At 33.6% G+C, this 20723-nt stretch overlaps 2 protein-coding genes across 2 annotated transcripts; both read right to left on the reverse strand.

Moving 5' to 3' along the window:
• Positions 1–942: 942 nt before the first annotated feature.
• On the reverse strand, positions 943–8029 carry LOC108219069 (UTP--glucose-1-phosphate uridylyltransferase). Its single transcript, XM_017392324.2, has 21 exons — positions 7830–8029; positions 7679–7726; positions 6933–7024; positions 6695–6785; positions 5844–5904; positions 5678–5755; positions 5542–5592; positions 5382–5455; positions 4983–5055; positions 4799–4856; positions 4670–4716; positions 4519–4584; positions 4158–4190; positions 3043–3095; positions 2876–2951; positions 2735–2791; positions 1822–1905; positions 1633–1731; positions 1428–1532; positions 1226–1297; positions 943–1132 (listed from the first exon to the last, which is right to left on the reverse strand). Exons 1-21 carry the CDS (start codon positions 7904–7906, stop codon positions 1106–1108), a joined length of 1422 nt encoding a protein of 473 aa, XP_017247813.1. The 5' UTR covers positions 7907–8029; the 3' UTR covers positions 943–1105.
• A 2038-nt stretch (positions 8030–10067) lies between these two features.
• LOC108216212 (protein REVEILLE 1) lies at positions 10068–13291 on the reverse strand. The gene is made up of 6 exons (XM_017388907.2): positions 12961–13291; positions 11986–12120; positions 11775–11886; positions 11631–11692; positions 11047–11466; positions 10068–10934 (listed from the first exon to the last, which is right to left on the reverse strand). The coding sequence occupies exons 1-6, from the start codon at positions 12985–12987 to the stop codon at positions 10440–10442; spliced, it is 1251 nt and encodes a 416-aa protein (XP_017244396.1). The 5' UTR covers positions 12988–13291; the 3' UTR covers positions 10068–10439.
• Positions 13292–20723: the final 7432 nt, after the last annotated feature.

Below are 20723 nucleotides of genomic sequence, written 5' to 3' on the forward strand. Positions count from 1 at the left end.
CACCAGGCCCTCAATTCTTTTTGAATATTATTACTTATAAAAGATTTGTATTTTCTCTTTTTAGTAACTAATACAAATAATAGTTGATTACTTGTCTTGAGGTCTTTGGCTTATTATTTAAAAGAAAAATATGTCTTATTATCTTTCATAAATATTTCTATCATTAAACATCTTTTCCATATTTATTTCTGAAAATTAAGTAGCTTTATATATAATCTTAAAGATACATCTTTATTTTGAGAAAAAAGACCGGCAGATAAGCACTTATTATTATTTTTGATCAACAGAGCATTCATATTGCAAAAGCCAAGCTTCAAGAGTACAGCCATAAATCACACCAGCATAACCTACACCTAATGACCTAAACATCAAAAGACTGGAATAACACTAACTTACAGGCCTGAAAATGAAACTAAAGAAAATACAGAAACCTCCCCTACAAACCTAGACACGAGGTTTCTAATTTCTTGCACTTTCTACCACCAATTCGGAACCTTCAGAAATCTGAGAATCACCCTGGTTGGCCTCCTGAGATAGGGTGAAACAAGATTCCATAACCTCCTTTTCTCCCAGCTTTTTAAACATGAGAGAATTACACATCAGCGATGTGTTTTCAGAGCAGTTGAATGACTCTGAACCACCCCATGTAACACATCTTTCGCATGAACACTTAGAAAAATCTCTCATTCCATGTCGATGACTAAATATACTACTTACTATATATAGTTGGTTTTTTTTTTTTGCGGGACGAAATTATTTGTTTTCTCATAAATAATTTGCCATAGCAACTGTTCCATTATTTTATAGTATTTATTGTTTTCTCATAGCAACTCCGGCCAATCCTCAAAACTGTTCCAATCCCCCATTAGGAATTACTTTTCATCCATCAAGCACCATTTCTAGGTCACAACGCTAAGTTGGGGAAAGAAAATTTTTACCGACTATGAAAACATGCAAGCTTATTTTATATCCGACTGTGATATAAGTATGACAGTCTTATTCTTGTAATATAAACATTGCAGAATCATTACAGAGTAACAGAGCCTTGAAAAAAGGATGTAACTTTCAAAAACCTCCTGCAACACTTTAAAGCAGCAGCACATTCTTAGATATCTTCCGGGCCACTGATTTCCTGCACATCAATCAAAAAACAGTTTGTAGTACCAAATCACCTTCTACTTGAAAAAATATATCTTTGAGGCGGTAATCAATTTAAGGAAATCACCTTGTCTTGCAAGACAGCTCCATCAGGGATTTCCAACTTCAACCCTGGTTTTGCAGTAATGGTAACTTTCCCCTAAATTATAAAAACCAATATCCGAATGAGTATCAAGTTATGATTGTAGATCAAAAGTGAACCCATAAACTGAAAAATATATGCAGATGTACATAACAGTAATGCAGAGAGAGTGCATGAAGCCTGATACCTTTAGGGTGATGCCAAGCCCAAACCATACATCACCGGACACCTTCAAGCTGTCAAGTTCAACGATACTAGGGATTGACTTGAAACGGCTTAAGAAGTTGGCAACCTGAAAGTTAAGAACATATATAAACAGATGTAGCTTCTATAGGAGAAAAACGCATACGTAAAAATCCTATAACCAAACTACTTGATGGTTTATGTCTAACCTTTTTAAATTCAGGTCCCAGTTCAATAGAAGGATTTGCAGGATTCTTTCTAGCCGTGTTCCGCGTTACAAGACCATCAGATAAGGTGTAGAGATCAGACTGTGAGGAATAGGCTCATATTAAATTATACCATCCAATTCATATGAGATGACAATCGTTTATATCCAGGCAACTAAAGAGAAAAGCAACCTGTACAAGAAGCAAATCTGAAGTGGCTTTCACTGGTAGAAAACGTGATCTGGGAACATTACTTCCAATAGCACGATCAAAAAACTGGCCAAAAAAGATAGCGATAACCATTAATTTAATCAACGAACAAAAGCGAAAAACATATATGTTAAATTGTTAATAATAAGAAGTATTAGATCTACTATTGAAGTGGAATATAAGACTTATGTTAAATATGTATCACATTACAACAGCAAGCGGAGAAAATTGCATGTGACAATTCCCAGGTAGGAAGCATGAGTGCGGGTGCGCGGTACGTGGATACGGGAATTCGTCATATTCCAAATTATGGGGATACGGGTACGGGGGAATACGGCAAATATTAAAATATTAAAAATATAATATATACATATAAATAATTCATAAGATGCATTTAAGTAGAACAAAATGTGGAATAACTAAATTAATCATCCTTAAGTATTGGCAATTAAAATACATAAATAACTATTGCAATTTAAGTGATTCAATCGAGTATAATCATGGCTTCCATCTCCGGCTTGTCAAGAGAAAGACTAGCAATCTCGAGCTCTTCAGCACCATCAAGTCGATCAAAACAATCACCTCCTATATCCCACAACTTAGTCTCTCCATTACTCAGTTAGTCTAATTAGGTTTTGACCCCTCTTTTCTTTCTTTTTACCAACTAATTTTAAGTTTCTCTTTAAAAAAAAGGTGTTGTAAATTACAATTTGTGCCACTGCCGCACCCCCGCGTATCCCCATCGCTGCCTCCACCGATACGCCACGTGGCGTATCCTGCCGCACCCCGCCGCACCCCCAAGTATCCCCTACGCAGTTCTTCACCTAGATGAAGTATCCCTGCTTTCTAGTAACAAAGCAAGGAGGCATATACAAAAAGATTTGAAAAATGGAACCTTAATAGCAGCACCGGCAGCAGTTTCTAGCTGAAGAACCTTGATTCCTTCCACTTCCTGTTGCCAAACAATCTTTTTTATCACAACAAATCCACCAACAATTTTCTATCACTTAAGCATATTAAACTAACTGGAAGTTACCTTTGGGTTCGGAATGATCTCCATCTTGAGTGCATCTGCTTGTACAAGTCTTTTGATTGCATTCAAGTTTACCCACCTAGCATAATGCAGTTGTTCAAGTATTGTAAACTCATATGTACAAAAGTTTCTATTTAGGTGAATCAATTAAATAAATAAATAAGACGTACAGGTTGTTGGTATTGAAAATCTTGAATTTCTCAATTGACTTAAATTCATTGACCTGTAGAAAAGAAAGAACTCATTTATCATCCAATAAAAAGGTATCAGTTAAATCCACTTCCTAAGTGGATGTTAAAGTTCGGTAGTACATCTTATCCCAATACACTGAAATATAAGCAACATTATGACCTACTAGCACTACTATCCTACATCATGTGTTTACGCTCAAATCTATTGAGACACAACAGTTTATGATACTACATCGCTGTCCGAAATCTTATAGAGTGAAGGGGTAATGTCAAAGATGGTACTGTCATCAATATCATGCTGTCTTACCTTTCTTCACAACTCTAAAGATCTATTATATATGAGTATCATTTTATAGTAGAATATTTATATGTATATCATAAACCATCAATGTGAATCCATATGACACTTTGACAGAGTGTCCAAGTGCATTCTCCCCCAATTTAACCCCAGTTCTTTATTCATACATCTACATCAAGTCCATAACATTTCGATGTTTTCCGGAATTCGAGTTCAAAACTAAAAATGAGGTCTACTGTAACAAACAAGCCATTTCCTAGTCAACAGTGAACTTCTTAATATTTTTAAAAACAATTAGCAAGTCATTAACAGCTCTCTCACTTCTCTGTTTTCTCGATTTAATTTGTATGTTTCTGTGTTTTACAAAATCTGGTATGTGTAACGTATATCAGAATCATATATCCAATTAACTGATCTCAATTTAGTATTTATCTTATAAATTACATTCTTAGATCTAAAGTAAAAAATAGTTAATGTTTAGCTTTACAAATACTTAAAGTCTCAAACTTCATCACTCCAACTATATTCCTTAGATCTAAAGTAAAAAATAGCTAATGTTTAGCTTTACAAACACTTAAAGTCTCAAACTTCATCACTCCAACTATATTATGAAGAGTACAATGGTTATTTTTTGATTACGTCATATTTAAAATTTAAATAAAATGATTACTTCAAGTTTAAGTTCTCATAACATAGATAAAAGATGCATAAAACCTATTCTACTTTACAAATTTATAACAGGTGACCAATAGAAATTTATATATAAAGTAAACTTGTAAGCAAGAACCAAACTTACATATTCATCAGGAACCTGGGCAATTTCAAGTAGCTGCATCAGACAAATTTGAAATATTAGTCAGCAACTCAGTACAACATGGATGATTAAAACAAATGATATTTATTTATGTTCTTTTCCTTGTAAAATTTGCTAATGGCTAAATCGTCGCCATTAATATCATTAATGCTCTCACCAATGAAAGGTATTTAATGCACAAGAAAGCGAAAACAAATATAGATATAGCAAGCACCATGAAGCTATGTCATGGGATTATGGGGCTATACCTAGGTAATACAAGAATAAACAAGTAATTCCCACTCTCACTCATCCCTAATTGACCAGAAAGTGTAAATGAACAAGTCAACCAATTATCACTGACCTGAACTTTTCCTTCATATGAAATCAGAGTTCCACCTTTCACATCAGCTAATGTTTTGGGTGTGACCTGCAAGAATATGGAGCATGAAATCTAAACAATTTTTGGAAGTAAAGGAAAACATATAAAGCATATAAGGATCTCCTTAGGATACCTCCATGCAGTACTCATTCTTGTTCTGAATCAAGTGGTTCAAAATTTCTGCGACGGTTGATTTAAGTAGCACAATAGTTACCGAGGCAAACAAATAAACTAATTTTTAACAGAAACACAGCAAGGATACTTATATCTACAATAGCTCCCAAGTTGTCTGAATTGGCAATAAACACATATTCCTTGCCCTGTCAACAGAAAATAGAAAATAGTTCAATTTAAGCATCACTTAAACACATTATTACATATATGTATGTACTATCTGTGCTGATTAAGCTTTAACACTGAATAAAGAACTTGGGATATAATTAAACCTGAGCCAACAAAGCATCCAACTTGCCACTATTTAACAAAGCAGGGAACACATCACCATGGCCCGGAGGATACCTTAACACCAAAACAGCATTAGTGAATTAAGAAATGGAAAACAGATATCGTCAACCTAAAAGGCTCGCAAAAGTAAAACAAGCAGTTCATATATATAAAAATTATAGGATCACATTCACAATTTAAATATATTATTATAGAAATCAGAGGGTTATTCATTAAGACAGACATGGCATACATCTTCAAAATATGGATGGACAAGGATTTGATTGAGTAATTGCATATATTTACTCGAGATAAAAATGCAAAGAAAACCAACTCTAACACATTATTAGATCTCATCCATTAACGCTTGTAAAAGAAAAGATTAATGATGATGTCATTACCATCCATCTTTGCCAGAAATTCCTTTCGAGGGAAGTGGCATGAAATCTTCAACAACTAAACGAGGAAACTGGCTCTGTGCAAGTGGACAAAAGAAAGAATTTTAAGACTGGATTCACAATTACCCACTATAAGAGAAAAAACCTGGAGAAGTTTAGTAACCTGGTTGAATGTGTGAATGTCAATCTTCGAAGTGGCATATTTTTCGACAATCTACATTATAGGAGGCAGATAGTAGTCAATCCACTTGAAATCAATAGATTACAGGAGAAGAAGAATTGACAGATATAAGAAACACCTTTTGTGTATCCTCATGTGTGTTGAATGAGTTCATCAGAAGCAGGGGAACATTGCATCCGTACTTGGCGTTAAGTGTCTACATCCAAATAGACAGGTCAATACCGAGTAAAGTTAATTACAGAACAAGTACAAGGTATAACTTTAGATGTCCTTATTCCACAAACCTCAATTTGGATGACAATCAAATCTAGAAATGTTAAACCGTTACGAACTTCAATTACAGACCTGCAAATACATATGATCAATATAAGAACATAGTGAGAAGCGGCATGTTAATATCCATCAATGGCTATGACTAGATAATGTTAGAGAGGAGGACCTAAAAGTTCTGCCTAGAAGTTGACTTGACACATAAAGTTCTATGAACAAGAGAGATGCCTAGCAGATGCGCCTCTCCTCTGGTAAAAAGAGGCCAAGGGTACAAGCCTCAATAAGTGCATATTGTGAATAATTAAACTTTTGCAATTACCATCGCCAAAAATCAATATAAGAGGATACCATTACTGCTAAAATGTGCAGAAATTAAAAGTTTATATAGTGTTCATTGCATTTCATTAGAAAAGAAAATGATTCATTTTAAAAAACTACTAACCAATACCCATAACAGTGAAGCTTTATATATAGTGCATACTAGCATCTGCGAGTAACATATCAATGATCAGCTCTGAAGACACCCTTTATCTCGCGTACTTAAGTTTGGATAAGAGAGCGTTTATAACAAGAAAATTAGATTAGCTTACACTTTTGTCATCATATTTTGTCAGTAAACCTAGCTCACTGTCAGCATAGCAGCCCTCAAAGTGAGAGAACAAATTTGACAGACAATAAATATAACTATCCCAACAAACATTAAAACCAAAAGAAAGCAGAAACATAGAAGAGATTGAACAGTAACACATAAAATGATTCACATGCATATGAAGTAGCTAAGTTCCAGTAAAACCACGAGCATGCTACTAAGTCTTTTAGATATCTTTCTCTTAGAAGATGACTAAGTAATATCTTAGATGCATACTTTGGCCCTGTACAACCCATGGTTGTACCCAGTCCTCCGTTAAGCTTCAAGACCACAAGTTTGTCCAGAAGCTTTCTGGTTTCCGCAAGATCTGCACCAAGCAGTTCACATAATATCATCAACGTACTAAAATATGATTAAAGTTATTGCCTCAACAACCTATGGTTGATTACAAATTTACGATACAGTTGGTATAAGCTCAAAATAGTGGAAAGCCAATATAACGATCAACAGCTACCTTCAGGCACAGGAGCCATGGTATCATAAGGCACCACCACTTCATCAGTTGGAGTCTGGATCTTGCTCCATTCCACATGCTCTGCCTCACCACTTCAACGAAAAATGTTCACGAAGACAAAGGTCGTCAATACTAAGCTTAAATAAAAGCATGCATAGCTAGTTGAATTTTTGAAAATTACTAATAATAATTTGATATTATTTTAACATAAATGCATAGCTAGTTGAATTTCTAAAATTACTAATTAATCTTTCAAATCATTATAACATAGACCCATAGCTAGTAAATTACTAATAGTCCTTTCAAATCATTCTACAAATTTTTTTAGGGTGTGTATAATACTTGATACAAGATTAATAGCATCTAGTTCAAAATGCAACTTCTCCTCACTCTTCAATTCCTCTTCGACTACAAATATCGAAGGAGATTAGGCAGCAAAACTGATACAAATTGGTTAAAAATCCACACTACTAAGAAGAGACAACACACACACGAGCTAGGATTGATTTATAAAACAAACTAGTGATTTGGATTTGTATACAAATTACCCCGCTTAAAGTCACACGTATCACTAGTAATTTGCTTCAAAATCACCAGTTTTAGCTATACAAATCACCGCTATACAAAAGCCGATGTGCAATTAAGAACTAAGAAGCGAGCAATCAACTAAACAAGCTAAATATTAATTTTCAAAAAAAACGATTAAACAATAAATTAAACACTGGTGTGGAGTAAAATAATAGCACCTCAGATAACGCGCCACGAGATTGATGAATCCAGATTTCTCATTATCACTGAAAATCAACAACTCAGATCCATCAATAAATGCTGCAACACTATAAATCAAGCGAACAAAACATCAAATTGAACAAGTGTGAATAAATATATAAAAGTTGCCTGATCTGAGGGAGTGAAGAGACAGCAGATTGGAGATTTTTGAGCTTCTCAGAATCAGCAGCGCTCAGAGTAGCCATTAGAGATAGATACAGAGGATTTGTGTGTATATATGTTGAGAATGGAAGGCTGTGAAGTAGATGAAGGTGATAAATATAAGTTTTGGGGGTGTGTGAGAATATGATACGAAATGGTGATGAACTAAATTCAGATACGTGGACGCGGAGCTTTATACCCGCAACGTTATTGTTTTTTTATTATCCGTCAAATTTTCCGTTTAAATATATAAATTTAAATGAATTTAATTTACTTATTAATTGATACTTTCTTTTGAAAGAATTATAATAATTGATAAATTTTGAAGAACTTTATTTCAACTTGGTAGAAAAGAAATCATGTTTATAAAGATACTATACAAGTGTAATATAATGCATATTTGTTATTTAAATATGTCTCGATAATATTTTCAATTTTAAATTATTCTAATAACACTGATAGAACATTAGAAATCCCTGAAGTCATCATAAGAACATAACCAGATTAATTTTTGATCCTTGCTGTATATTTTCCAAGAGAAGATTGTGTTTGAAAGAAGAAATTGTGTGCTAAAAGGCTTAAGAAATTCTATATGCTATATATTATATTATTATTACAGGCGAGTCATAAAATATTCAAAATTTGAAGTTGCAAAATATATGAATTCTAGACAAATCTGTACGCAGCACGAATGCACGACCAGACCGCCTTGGACTTCTGCGAATGGATGGACTTCTGCGAATGGATTTTGACTAGAAATATTTACAGGAGCTCAGCGCACTTCGTTTCGGGAAAGGAAAAAAATCCATTGCAAAGAAATAATTTCATATAAATAGTGAATATCAAAACTATATATTTAGCAAAAAAAAGAATATCAAAAATATATTGTAATGTATAATTATGGTAATAATTATTTTTATGAAATAAATGTTATCAGAAATATTGATAATACAACAAAAACAATATATATGACTACTTTCCACTGTTTGCACGCATTTTGAGATTCATATAAAATATAGTTTCATAAAAAAAATTTAGAAAAATAAATAAAAGTTTAACCTTCAAACATTTATTTTATTGATTTTAATGAAGTATTTATCATATGATAATATTTCATTATAATTTTCATTTTTATTTGTATAAAAATGTGTTTATGTTACAGCTAAAGACCATCAGAAATGTTACTCTATTTGTGTCATTCAATGAATCAATTCTAAACGAATTTTTTTATGCTGACACGCATTTTAATTTTAATGTTCTTGTAAAGTATAGTTTCGTATATTATTTTTAAAATTTCTTTTTTTCAAATAAAAATTTGAATATTAAATTTTTATTCTGAAAAAAAACTCAAAAAAAATATAAAATTATATTTAACATAAACAATAAAATACTTGTGTGTTCCCATCACCTAATATATGATATATACTATAATATATAATGTATACTACGGGGAGGACTTTACCCAAAGAAATTTTCCAGTAAAGTTTAAGTTGTAATAGAATAAGCATATTCGGAAGGGAATGAAAATTTGTCGTGTTGCCAGTTGATAAAGATGTTTGGGGTGGCCAAATCACATCCCTTCCTGCTCTTCTTTACACCTAATTTTCTCATTCACACAATCAATCAGCAGCAAGTAGCATAGAATATGCTTTTATTTTCAAACGCTAACAGGTAGGTAACTGTAATTTCACAACATGCTTACTGCTTTCTGGAGCCTAAAGGGACCCTTTAGACTTCGACTTAAACTCACAAGTCGCAACCCGATTAGATATTTGCATACCTGTATATTCTAGCATGTTGTTTGCTATACTATTCGTATGTCATGTCGTTTAAATTAATAGCTTACAATACGCTCAATGCAATCCGAATGAAATCCATTATCACACTATTTGTTTCAAAATTTCATCATCTAACCAACTTTTTGTTGCAAAGACGGAATCAACCGAAAGACCTGAAATGTCTGGGTACGTGGTATTGCTCGTAATAAAAAAAAAATTGATCCAACTTACTTTCTGCGATCGAATTTTGCTAGAACGGTCGAACACTAACTAAAGCTAATTTTGGGTCGCGGTATTGCTCAAAAATTATTTTGATATTTCGTTTCAGTACTTGCCGAATTGTACTTAACGGCCGAATGCTAACTAAAGCCTAATGCCAACATTCCCCTTTCATAAACTAAAAAGTGAGCATGATACAATTGATAACTCAGCAAGGAAATGCAAATGGATCCGTTTTACAGGCTTCTTCTGTTAGCATTAAGCATTACACTTTCTACACATTGAGCCACATAGACGTGAAAGACAAAACACAGGAACTAGACCAAGGCCTCACAAGACAGGGCTTGGCTCCCTCCAGGCTCCAATTCCCGGTTAATATTCCTGTCAAAAATATCCTTCTAAGATATTTATATCTAATAATTACCGTTAACATTCAGGTCACGGCGAATTACTAGGCCTCTGCGAAGCATCTTGAAGGCCCTGTTTTTTCCTTAGGCAAAAGCTTAGTCTGCACTGGATTTTAACATGATGTTGAGCTACTGCTTTATGTTTCTATTTTCAAGGGAATGAGAACTTTGTCTCAGGAATTTAAAGCAAACCCTTGGGTAAAAATAACACTCGAGGCAGTTTTAACATCCATCTCAGCGTTAATTGATCCAGAGTTTGAGCCAGTTGATGATCCATGTTTCTGAAGCACTTCATCTTCGACATTATTTCCATCAAAAAAATTATACTCTCGCCTCAGAACTGAAGTATGCAACTGGAGAAAAGGATATGGTACACCTCTGTAAAAGTCCGAGCATAGAACAGTAGAGGAATCATCATCTACATTATTTGATTTATCAGTCGGGTATCGCATGTAGTATACAGCAGGTGCCCCCCAAGATACACCTGCATCACTAGCAGGAAAACTCTTTCCTGGCAAGCTAGGAGGGATATCTTTCGAGCTTGAAAGGGATGGTTCTGCTACTATTACTGTAACAGTCTGCCCGAACAGCTTTAAAGTCTGCGTGGATACCTCCTCGTTGGATTCTTCTTTAGCAAAAGCTCTGCCTTCTGGAAATACTCTTAGTTCCTGTGCAATAAAAGACCATGCCCAATGATATACTGGATAGATAACATATATCAATGGTATATTAATGCAAATAGACAGAGATCAAATAGATTCGAGTTGTTAAATCTCATACCGTGGAAACATGCTCTTCCTCGATCGAACTATTATTTCCTTTAGGAGAATTTGATCCATTTTCAGAACCTTTTTCTTCTTCTGATATTATAGTTTCTCCTTTAATAAGGCCACTCGGATGGTCATCAGGATTAGAAGAAGCTGGTAAAAGTACAACATTTGGCACATTTGAATTAGCTACACCTGTGGCTTCTGGCGTCACTACAGACAAAACAGAAACTGGTGAATGAGTTTCTTGTTCTACAACTAACAGGCTTGGAGATGCAGAACTCCCCGGTTCATCTGAGAGACAGGCTCTAGTTTTAAATGGACGTATGTTTTTACGTGGATAAGGAAGAATTGGTTTTCTTTTTGGACGTGGAGGAGGAATCTCAATGGATTTCACGCTCTTCTCCTCATTGATACTTGATTCACGAGACACCTAATAATATAATATATACCTCGACATCAGAACAAATTGATGGCAATACGAGCAGAGGCCTATTTAGTCCACATATCTTAGGGAATGTAGATTCAACTTACTTTAGCCTATCGTATATAGATATATAATGGTAGAGAGTGGATTTTGGAATATCAGTAGTCAACCTTAGAAAAGAACTTCTGAGCATGACTTCGAATTTGAACTGCAGTTTTTGTGCCAACGTGCTCTGTATAATATAAAATATCTCAGATTATATAAAACTAAAAGATATAAGCTCATAGCGATCAACCAACAACAATTAAATATGCCTTCAATATGTCTCCAAGCACGCCCATACAGCTTTACTGCTTCAAGAAATTTATTGTGCTCTTCATCTGTCCACCGTTCCCTTTGCTTTGTAATTGTGTACTGCTTTCTGACCTGCAGACCCAAAGGAGAGCAGATATAAGAGAACAAATAAGAAGTAGAGAACTTTTGTCAAGTTAGGAATGGGCCAAACAGCCATCAATTGATAAAAACCTTTAAAGCACAGTTATCTTGAGATATGGCTTGATCCTTGTTCTGCATCTTAGCAGGAGATTGTAGGTCAGCAATCGCAGGTAAATCACTGCCTGACAGCGATGTTGATTTTGTCCTTGCATCATTGGTATGATTCTGTTTTAAATAGAAAATTTGATAAGAATTGAGAGATGATAGATTCTAAATACTTAGCACATGACATGGACTCACAAGTTACTAGCTTACTATGTATCGACGAACGTAGTAACTAAACTTTCATTTTGCTATGCCAATCCAGTTTTAATATGATTACACAATTTTCAGTTCGAACCAAAAAGTAGCAAGAAATAATAAAGGACCCAGTGAATCCCTGCTCCAGATATTAATCAAGTATCTCTTTGATTCTCACGTATCAAGAACTGAAGAAAGACTTTGTATCTTCGGTCATTGTTCCATTATCAAGCACGAAAAGCATACAAACTTGTACTACTGACTACTATGCTCTTTGCCATCTTGTTCAATTTATTAAGGTAAAGTTTTACTTGGACAATACTCACCAAGCACTAGTTATCAACAACAACAACAAAACTATAACTGAGATGCACAATAATAAAATCATGTGGTCCTGGACTCCTGGCCTGGTATCTACACAAGTACACAACTAACCAATGCAATCCAAAAACCCAAGGCAGCTACAAGCCTACAACTGATTGGTCTCCCTACCCATATTAGATGTAGCTTTTCCAATTTCATTTATGAAGTGGATAGTTACAATAGTTACAAAGTCACCATAAGTTAAAGTACCTTGGCCCTTGAAAACTTATTACCATCATCCAAAAACATAAAGCTAAATTAGTTAGCTATAAGTGCAACTAAATATAATAGATTTCATCATTAAGAATTCCTACAAAGAACCCAAATTCAATAAAATATATAATAATACAATCTAAGTACCATATTAAACTATATAAAACACTGAGAGATTTTTCTGCAAACCTGTATATAATCACTTGCAGACCCCATTGATTCTTCAATACGATTTCAACAAACTTGCATCCACAAACTCAATCAAAATATCTATAGATCGGAACTTTCTTTTACCCAAAAGATTCAACTTCTTTGCAGTAAATACTTCAGAATACTAAATATTCAATACTTGTTAGAATAAAAATTAAAGATATGGGTATTATCCAGAAGAATAAAAAGATGATATTTTTAATTCTCTGGACAAATCTTAAGATATAGATCTTTGCTTAAGAAAGCTAAGAGGCTTATATCTGAAGAACAAGAGGATGAAGAAGAAAGGGGGAGTTTAACAAAAAGAAATGAGCACTTTTGTGGATGATATCAATAAAAAAGGGAAAAGGGTACAGTATGAGGTTGCCACGTCAGATGCACTTTTCCTTTTTGACATTTCTTATATTTTGAGGAAGTTGGCCAGGACAGATCGAGAAATATGTGGAATCTTGTGGTCCGAATGGAAATTCAAGTTTCTACACGTGTCAGTGGTCTAGTAGAGATGAAAATTTTCTCTGTTTTCTGCGGTAGGATAGCAAGTTAATCATGTTATTGGGTTAGCAGCCCTAGGAGATTAGATAATTATCTAAATGTTTCAATTGAAATACTATAGAAATTTTGGTACAAAAATATAAAGTTCAGAAAAAAATACCATGGTTCGAAGTTACAAGTTCTGTGATGAGTTAGAGTTTTGAATCTTGTTTATTTCGATTATACGAAAAATCTGATATTATTACTGCATATTAAAGAAGGATTTGATTAAAGAAATCAATTTTTTAAAAAGTTTATTTAGCCTCATATTCCTTCCTTTTCTAAGTTAAAGAGCCTACAGATCATATCTTATATTAATCGTAAAAATAAATTATTCATAATTGTCTAATTTTAATCTTATTTACTCTCAGACTTTTCTAAACTCAATATTATACATTTTGCTCAAAGGTTTTTTCGAATATATAATCAAATTTTTAGTTTAAAATGATGTGCACATAAAATTCATGAGTTTTATGCTAAATCGAGTTGTGATATATTTTCAGTAATGAGCTTATCTATTTTGAAATTTTATTAGTGAACCGGGACTCAACAATAATAAGAGATAATCGTTTTTTTTATAATACATATTTTCTCTTGTGAGAATCTTATAGTAAAGTTACTAATGTGTAAACCAAGTGATTAGTAGTGTAATAATACAACTAAAATTCTGAAATATAGCGGGTGTTTTGGGGAGGGAACTTCTGGGCTTAAAAGCCCAGAAGTCCACTTCCTCTCTTTTCTCATGTGTTTGGCAAGTGACATGAATCTCCTCAAAAAGCAAAAGAAGTCAGATAAAAAAAGCTAGGAACTGAAACTTCTTTTGAGACACAGCTTAAACTTATTTCAGCTGTCCTTTCCTATCTACACCTCCTGCTGATTTCGTTTATTTTTTATAAGTATTTTTTATTTAAATTTTTGTCTTCAATTTTATGAAATACTCAAATATATTAATATTATGTATTGATATTTATATAAACTTTTAAACACAGTTATAGATGACTTAAATGTGAGTCAAAACAAACCAAAAACCATTTCATATATAATATAAATATCACTATAATAATTTAGCAAATAAATAAATAAATATCATTATAATCAAATATTTTCATCAACTTTTTTCAATTTATTTCGTAAATATCAAATAATTATATTACAAAACTACGAAAATATACCAACTTATAATTTAAGTTATCCAAACACTTAAAAACTTATAAGTCACGGTATCCAAACACTTATAGTAGCTTATAAGTCTAAATCAACTTCTTACTTCTAATCCACTTCTTTACTTTAAGCGATAAGTCACTTATTTTAAGCCCCGCCAAACGGCCCCATAGTCTAAGAAAAAAAAAAGGAAATCAAAAAAGTGAGAGTGGTGCGGAGTCGCGGAGTCTAAAGCATAATACAAGTGGACGGTACAGATGATGCATATGATATAGGTGGAAGCATATCAGAGAGAGAGGGGGGTTTTCAATTTCAACAAATAAGACAGCTACATATAATAATATTTATAAAATGGCTACCTAGATATTTCTGTCCACAAATTTCTCTTTTTCCTTTATCTTTGACAAATATTTCTGTCCACAAATTTTGTTGGGGGAGATGTTCGCAAGGGAAAGTGGTTCCTAACTCAGAGGTACAGCTGTCGAAGACTTTGACGTGCTGTTTCTACGATGTTCGGAGAACCAAACCGGTTGCTCTTCGAGCTGCTACGGGATTATTATAATTATAAATCGAGTGACAGTGATAAGAAAGTTAAGTGTATGACAAATAAGATACAAACCAACAAGTGAAGTAGTTATAATTTATTTTAAAATTCTGAACAAAAATTTAAATATAAGTTAAAAAAATTAAGAAGAAATACACGACATGATGGTTGTAGTATCAAGTATTTATGCTTTGGAACTATTTCCACTTCTTATGTTCATCTTGATGTAATAAGTTTTATATGAAATCAAACTAACAAATATTATTTTAGAATCTTATAAATTTGATATAGAGTCAAACTACGAAATACAGTACAAGTCTAATTCGAAATTTCAGAATATGCCCGGCCATTTTTTTATAATGATAAAATTTAAATGAATACAAACAATCAACGTTATTATTGGCAGCTTCGATTAAAACTATGCTATCTTTTTAGTACCCCTCCTGGAAAATATGAGTATCCTGCAACAATATATCATAAAGAAAAATGCTATTTTTCTCAAGTGCTTGGCGAGATCAAATGGACTGACGATTAAGTTCGACTATTTTTCATCTTAAACTTCAAGAAGCTCATCTGAACCTTTCTCTTGATCGGATTCATGATCATAATTCATAGTTATCAAAAGCAAAAAAGAATTCATGATACTGAACTGTAATATTAGTTTATTAGCATGATGCAAAATTTCCATCTCCTAGATTCGATAAGCTTGAAAAGTTGGTCAATATAAATAAGACTTTATTTTTTTCTTTAAAGGATACATGTGGATAGAACTTCAAAGCTCAAAATTTAGATCCTGGTTAGGTTGGATCAGTTATGGTAGGAGCTGGGCTTGTCAGTTAGGTGGACCTGCTAAACATTACAGAAAACAAATCAGTTTACGATGGGCTTCTGCCATCACATTCTAAGAGTTACTCCCTCCGCCCCTGAGTTATATACACCGGGGATTGGGACGCGGTACAGACTCTCGTAAAATATAGTTTTATAATTTATTTTTTAAATTTTTTTTATAAAAATTTGAATGTTATATTTTTATTCAGAAAAAAAAAATTTAAAAATAAATTATACAACTATTTTTTATAAAAGCATTGAAGTGCGTGTCGAGTGGTGAAAAGAAACGTATAGAATTAAATGGGACAGAGGGAGTACTTGTTATTTTGTTAAGTAAATTAGTTGATATATTTGACAAGCCATGTTATCGATCCAAGGGGTGAATAAGTATACGTGTGGATTTTCTTCATTTCTGCTACAATTCCAGGAAAAACCAATATACTCTCTTCATCTCAATTTAGATGAACCTTTTTCTCATTTCACACATATTTTTATTAAGAAGTATTAAATGATTACTTTTTTCCCATCTATACTCATATTTATTGTTATGACTTTCCATAAACTATACCTCCGTCCCTTTTATTTGTCACTTTGATTTTTTGCACGTAATTTATAGTGAGTAAAAACCATAATTCCGCTCATTATTTTTAAAAATTTCTTTTTGTGAATAAAAATATAAACTATAAACTTTAATTCAGAAAAAGAAAATATTAAAAATAATAAGTACAAATATGTTCTTTAATCACCTTAGGTTACGTGCAAAAAGTCAAAGTGACAAATAAAAAGGGACGGAGGTATTAGTTAAATGGTACATTGAAAATAATAAATAAGCAAGGGTAGAAATGAAAGATTTTTGACAAATATGCATGTAAAATAATTTCTCAAAAGAATTATCTAATTTGGGATGGAGAGAGGATGTCACAACCCTTTGTAAACTTGACAATATTAAAGCTATGCGAAAACTACTTTCATATCGTGCTGTTTAGCTTGGGGGTTTGGTTAAGAAAAGAAAATATCTTAAAATTCTTTTCTTAAAGTATGATTATTTTTTTATATATCGAAATGAGAAGGTGGGTTCAATGCAAAAAAAAATTTTTAAAATTTTTATTTCATATATAACTACATATATAGTTCTTATAAAAATTTAAATCACAACTCAAAAGATATATGAAAATATTAATTAAAATAATATTTTAAATTAATTATTCGAAAATATTTTAAATTAAATAATACTCATTCCACTACTACTCATGAAACACATCATATCATAAATGATACTCCATCCGTTTCAAATTAGATGTCTACTTTAAAAAAATCACACAGTTTAAGGAAAGTCGATGTGCACAAATAGATTGCATTAAATGATCAAAATATGTGGAGTGAGATTGATCTAGGAAATATAAATAAGAGATATGTGGAATAAAATTGACTTTGGAAATATAATTTTGCATTGAGAGTTGAAGTGGACAAGTAATTTGAAACAAAAAAATTTCTTAAAAGTGGACATGTAAATTAAAACGGAAGGAGTATATTCCTTCTTACCTCACCAACCCGATTTCTTATTCAGCCCTATGCTTGATTTTAATCCCATTCCATCTCTAGAACTAAATATGACACCTAAGTAGTATTAAAAACTAGCGATTTTTAAGATCTTGATATCATGGGACATCAGTTCACCTGGGAAAGAGGTCGGAATACAGACCAGTGGACTGAAATACGGTTAGACAGGGTGTTGGCTAATACTGAATGGTTGAATCAATTTCCTCTGGTTAAGGTTTACAACCTGGAGGGGTCTCCTTCCGATCACAGTCCATTACTAACTGTCCCAGAGGTCAAGAAAGTAGTCAGAAAAGTGGTTCCCTTTAAGTTTGAAAATGCCTGGCTTGTAGAACCAATGTGTGGGCATATTGTGCGAGAATCATGGGAGGAAGAGGTTGAAGATGATGTGGTATGTAAGATAAGAAATTGTGCAAAAAATCTGCAGGGTTGGGGGAAAGACATCACAGGCTGCTTCAACAAACGTATAAAAGAATGCAAACAGCTCTTGAAATTGACAAGAAACGGTCGGGACCAGAAGTCTAAAATGGATTATTTGAATGCAAAGAAGCAGTTGTTTTTAGTGTTAGATCAAAAAGAAATTTTCTGGCGACAACGATCCAAACAACTCTGGCTCCAAGCAGGGGAGAAGAACACAAAATTTTTTCATGCAGCCTGTAATAATCGAAGACGAACAAACAGGATTCAGAGATTGAAGAATGAGGAAGGACAGTGGTTTGATTGGGAGAATGGGTTACATGACCTTATCAAAAACTTTTATCAACAGCTGTTCACAGCCACACATACTCAGGCGGACACCGTTCTAAACTGCATCCCAACGACTATTTCTGAAGAGCAAAACATGAAGTTGTTAAGTCCAGTGACGGAGGAGGAGGTTAGAGGTGCCATTTTTAGCATGCATCCGGATAAAGCTCCGGGGCCGGACGGTATGACCCCTGCTTTTTTTCAAAAGCATTGGAAGGTGGTGGGTCCAGATGTGGTGAAGCTAGTGAAGCAATTTATGCAGACGGGAGAAATTATGAAGGAGTTAAATGAGACAAATATAGTTTTGATTCCAAAGAAGAAAAACCCTTCAAGCTTATCTGAATTAAGACCGATTGCTTTGTGTAATGTAGTCATGAAGATATTAACAAAAGTGATCGCTAATCGGCTTAAAACAGTTCTGGATTCTGTGATATCAAGCTCTCAGAGTGCTTTTCTTCCTGGTCGCCTAATTTCAGATAATATTATGGTCAGCTTTGAAGTGATGCATTATCTGAAACGAAAGAGATTTGGCAAGGAGGGGTATATGGCTCTAAAACTTGACATGTCTAAAGCGTACGACAGAGTTGAATGGGAGTTTCTGAAAGGCATCTTACTCAGAATGGGGTTCAATGATTGGTGGACGCATTTGATAATGCAATGTGTCATGTCAGTATCCTATAATATTGTCCATGGGGAGCATGTTATAGGTCCAATTTTGCCTGGTCGAGGCCTCAGACAAGGAGACCCGTTGTCTCCGTATCTGTTCATCATCTGTGCAGAAGGGTTGTCTGCAATGATTAATAGCTACGAGGAGAGGAAGTGGCTTCATGGGATTAGAATCTGCAACAAAGCTCCAGCGGTATCTCACATGCTTTTTGCAGATGATAGTTATATATACTGTAAAGCAGATGTGGAGGAAGCAGACAAAGTTATGGAGCTGTTAAAAGTGTATGAAATTGCATCTGGGCAGAAAATAAACAAAGACAAGTCCTCGATCTTTTACAGTGCAAATGTGATCCAGCACAATAGAGTTGAGGTGAGTCAAAAGCTAGGTATGAAGGAAGCAGATGAAAATAGCACGTATCTGGGGCTTCCTAACATAATAGGACGTAGTAAATCTGTGGTTCTGGGTTACTTGAAGGACCGTGTTAAGAAAAGAATTGAGAGCTGGAAGCCAAAGAAATTCTCAAGACCAGCTAAGGAGATTCTGATCAAAACAGCAGCTCAATCTTTGCCAGTTTTTGCGATGAATGTGTTCTTGCTACCCATGGAGATCACAAAAGAAATAGAGAAGCTACTTGCAAAATTCTGGTGGAATACATCTCAATCGAATAGTCACACGATCAATTGGATGGCTTGGGAGCGTATGACAAAGCATAAACATTCAGGAGGTCTAGGGTTTAGAAACTTTCGGGACTTCAATCTGGCAATGCTAGGAAAACAATGTTGGAGACTGATCACAAACCCAACTAGTTTATCTTGTAACATCTGGGATTATTCGTGTAATTATTTGAATGATTAATGAATATTATATGAATTTATGTGAATTTTTGTGAATTAATTGGTTCCTGTCATATTAATTTTAGTTAGGTATTTCTGATTAAATTTGAGGAATATCAATTTTTATATGTTCAGTACAAAATATAGTTTATTTAGATATTTTCATATCGATTTATGTATTGTCAGATGATTTTATATTGGATTTACGGATTTAATTATGTATATTTTAATTAATTATTCTGATTTTTCGAAAATCGTCAACCTACAATGGTACCGAGATTTTACTTCCCGAAAATTTCAATAAAATTCACCTTTAGTTTAATTTGAACATTCCGGACATTTTTCATGTTTTGACTTTTTCGATCCGGAGTACGGTTTGTTCCGGAGCCGGTCCGGCGGAGTTTTTCGGTATTAGATAATTATCTAGTTGTCTCGATAAACGTGAAATACAATATTTTATTCTCATCCTTATCTTGTCATAATGACGGTGGGACCCGCATAATAATGACGGATTAAAAAGCCCCGTTTGATGATTATCTCGAAAACCGGTACCGATTGGACCCGTTTTATTAGTATAAAGCTATTAAACATTGTATTTTCATGCCATATATGATTCAAAGGGGTACTAATTATTCATAAGTATAAATATACTTAACTGTACTTTATTTTATTACGAAAATCATAAAACCAGTTAAAACCGAGAAATTCCCGAGAGAGTTCTTCGTGTTCTTGAGATTCAAACGAGGATTTGGACGCGTTATCGGACTCGGATTTTGGTGTTCAAGGGCTCAAATTGAAGGTTTTAACAAGTAGAATCATAATCTAGCATCAAAATCAGTGCAGCAACATCAGGTGGGTGTGGATTTTGAGATTTAAA

Source organism: Daucus carota, chromosome 4 (genome assembly GCF_001625215.2).
Source record: "Daucus carota subsp. sativus chromosome 4, DH1 v3.0, whole genome shotgun sequence".
Lineage (NCBI taxonomy): Eukaryota > Viridiplantae > Streptophyta > Magnoliopsida > Apiales > Apiaceae > Daucus > Daucus carota.

Excerpts from the sequence above, each read along its gene's own strand:
- LOC108219069 (XM_017392324.2), bottom strand. The coding sequence starts at position 7,906 with ATGGCTACTCTGAGCGCTGCTGATTCTGAGAAGCTCAAAAATCTCCAA. Across the intron at positions 6,786-6,932 it reads CATGGCTCCTGTGCCTGAAG|ATCTTGCGGAAACCAGAAAG; the intron begins GTAGCTGTTGAT and ends TGCTTGGTGCAG. Across the intron at positions 5,756-5,843 it reads TGATTGTCATCCAAATTGAG|ACACTTAACGCCAAGTACGG; the intron begins GTTTGTGGAATA and ends ATTTGGATGTAG.
- LOC108216212 (XM_017388907.2), bottom strand. The coding sequence starts at position 12,987 with ATGGGGTCTGCAAGTGATTATATACAG. Across the intron at positions 11,887-11,985 it reads AAGATAACTGTGCTTTAAAG|GTCAGAAAGCAGTACACAAT; the intron begins GTTTTTATCAAT and ends TTGGGTCTGCAG. Across the intron at positions 10,935-11,046 it reads AGGAAGAGCATGTTTCCACG|GAACTAAGAGTATTTCCAGA; the intron begins GTATGAGATTTA and ends TTTATTGCACAG.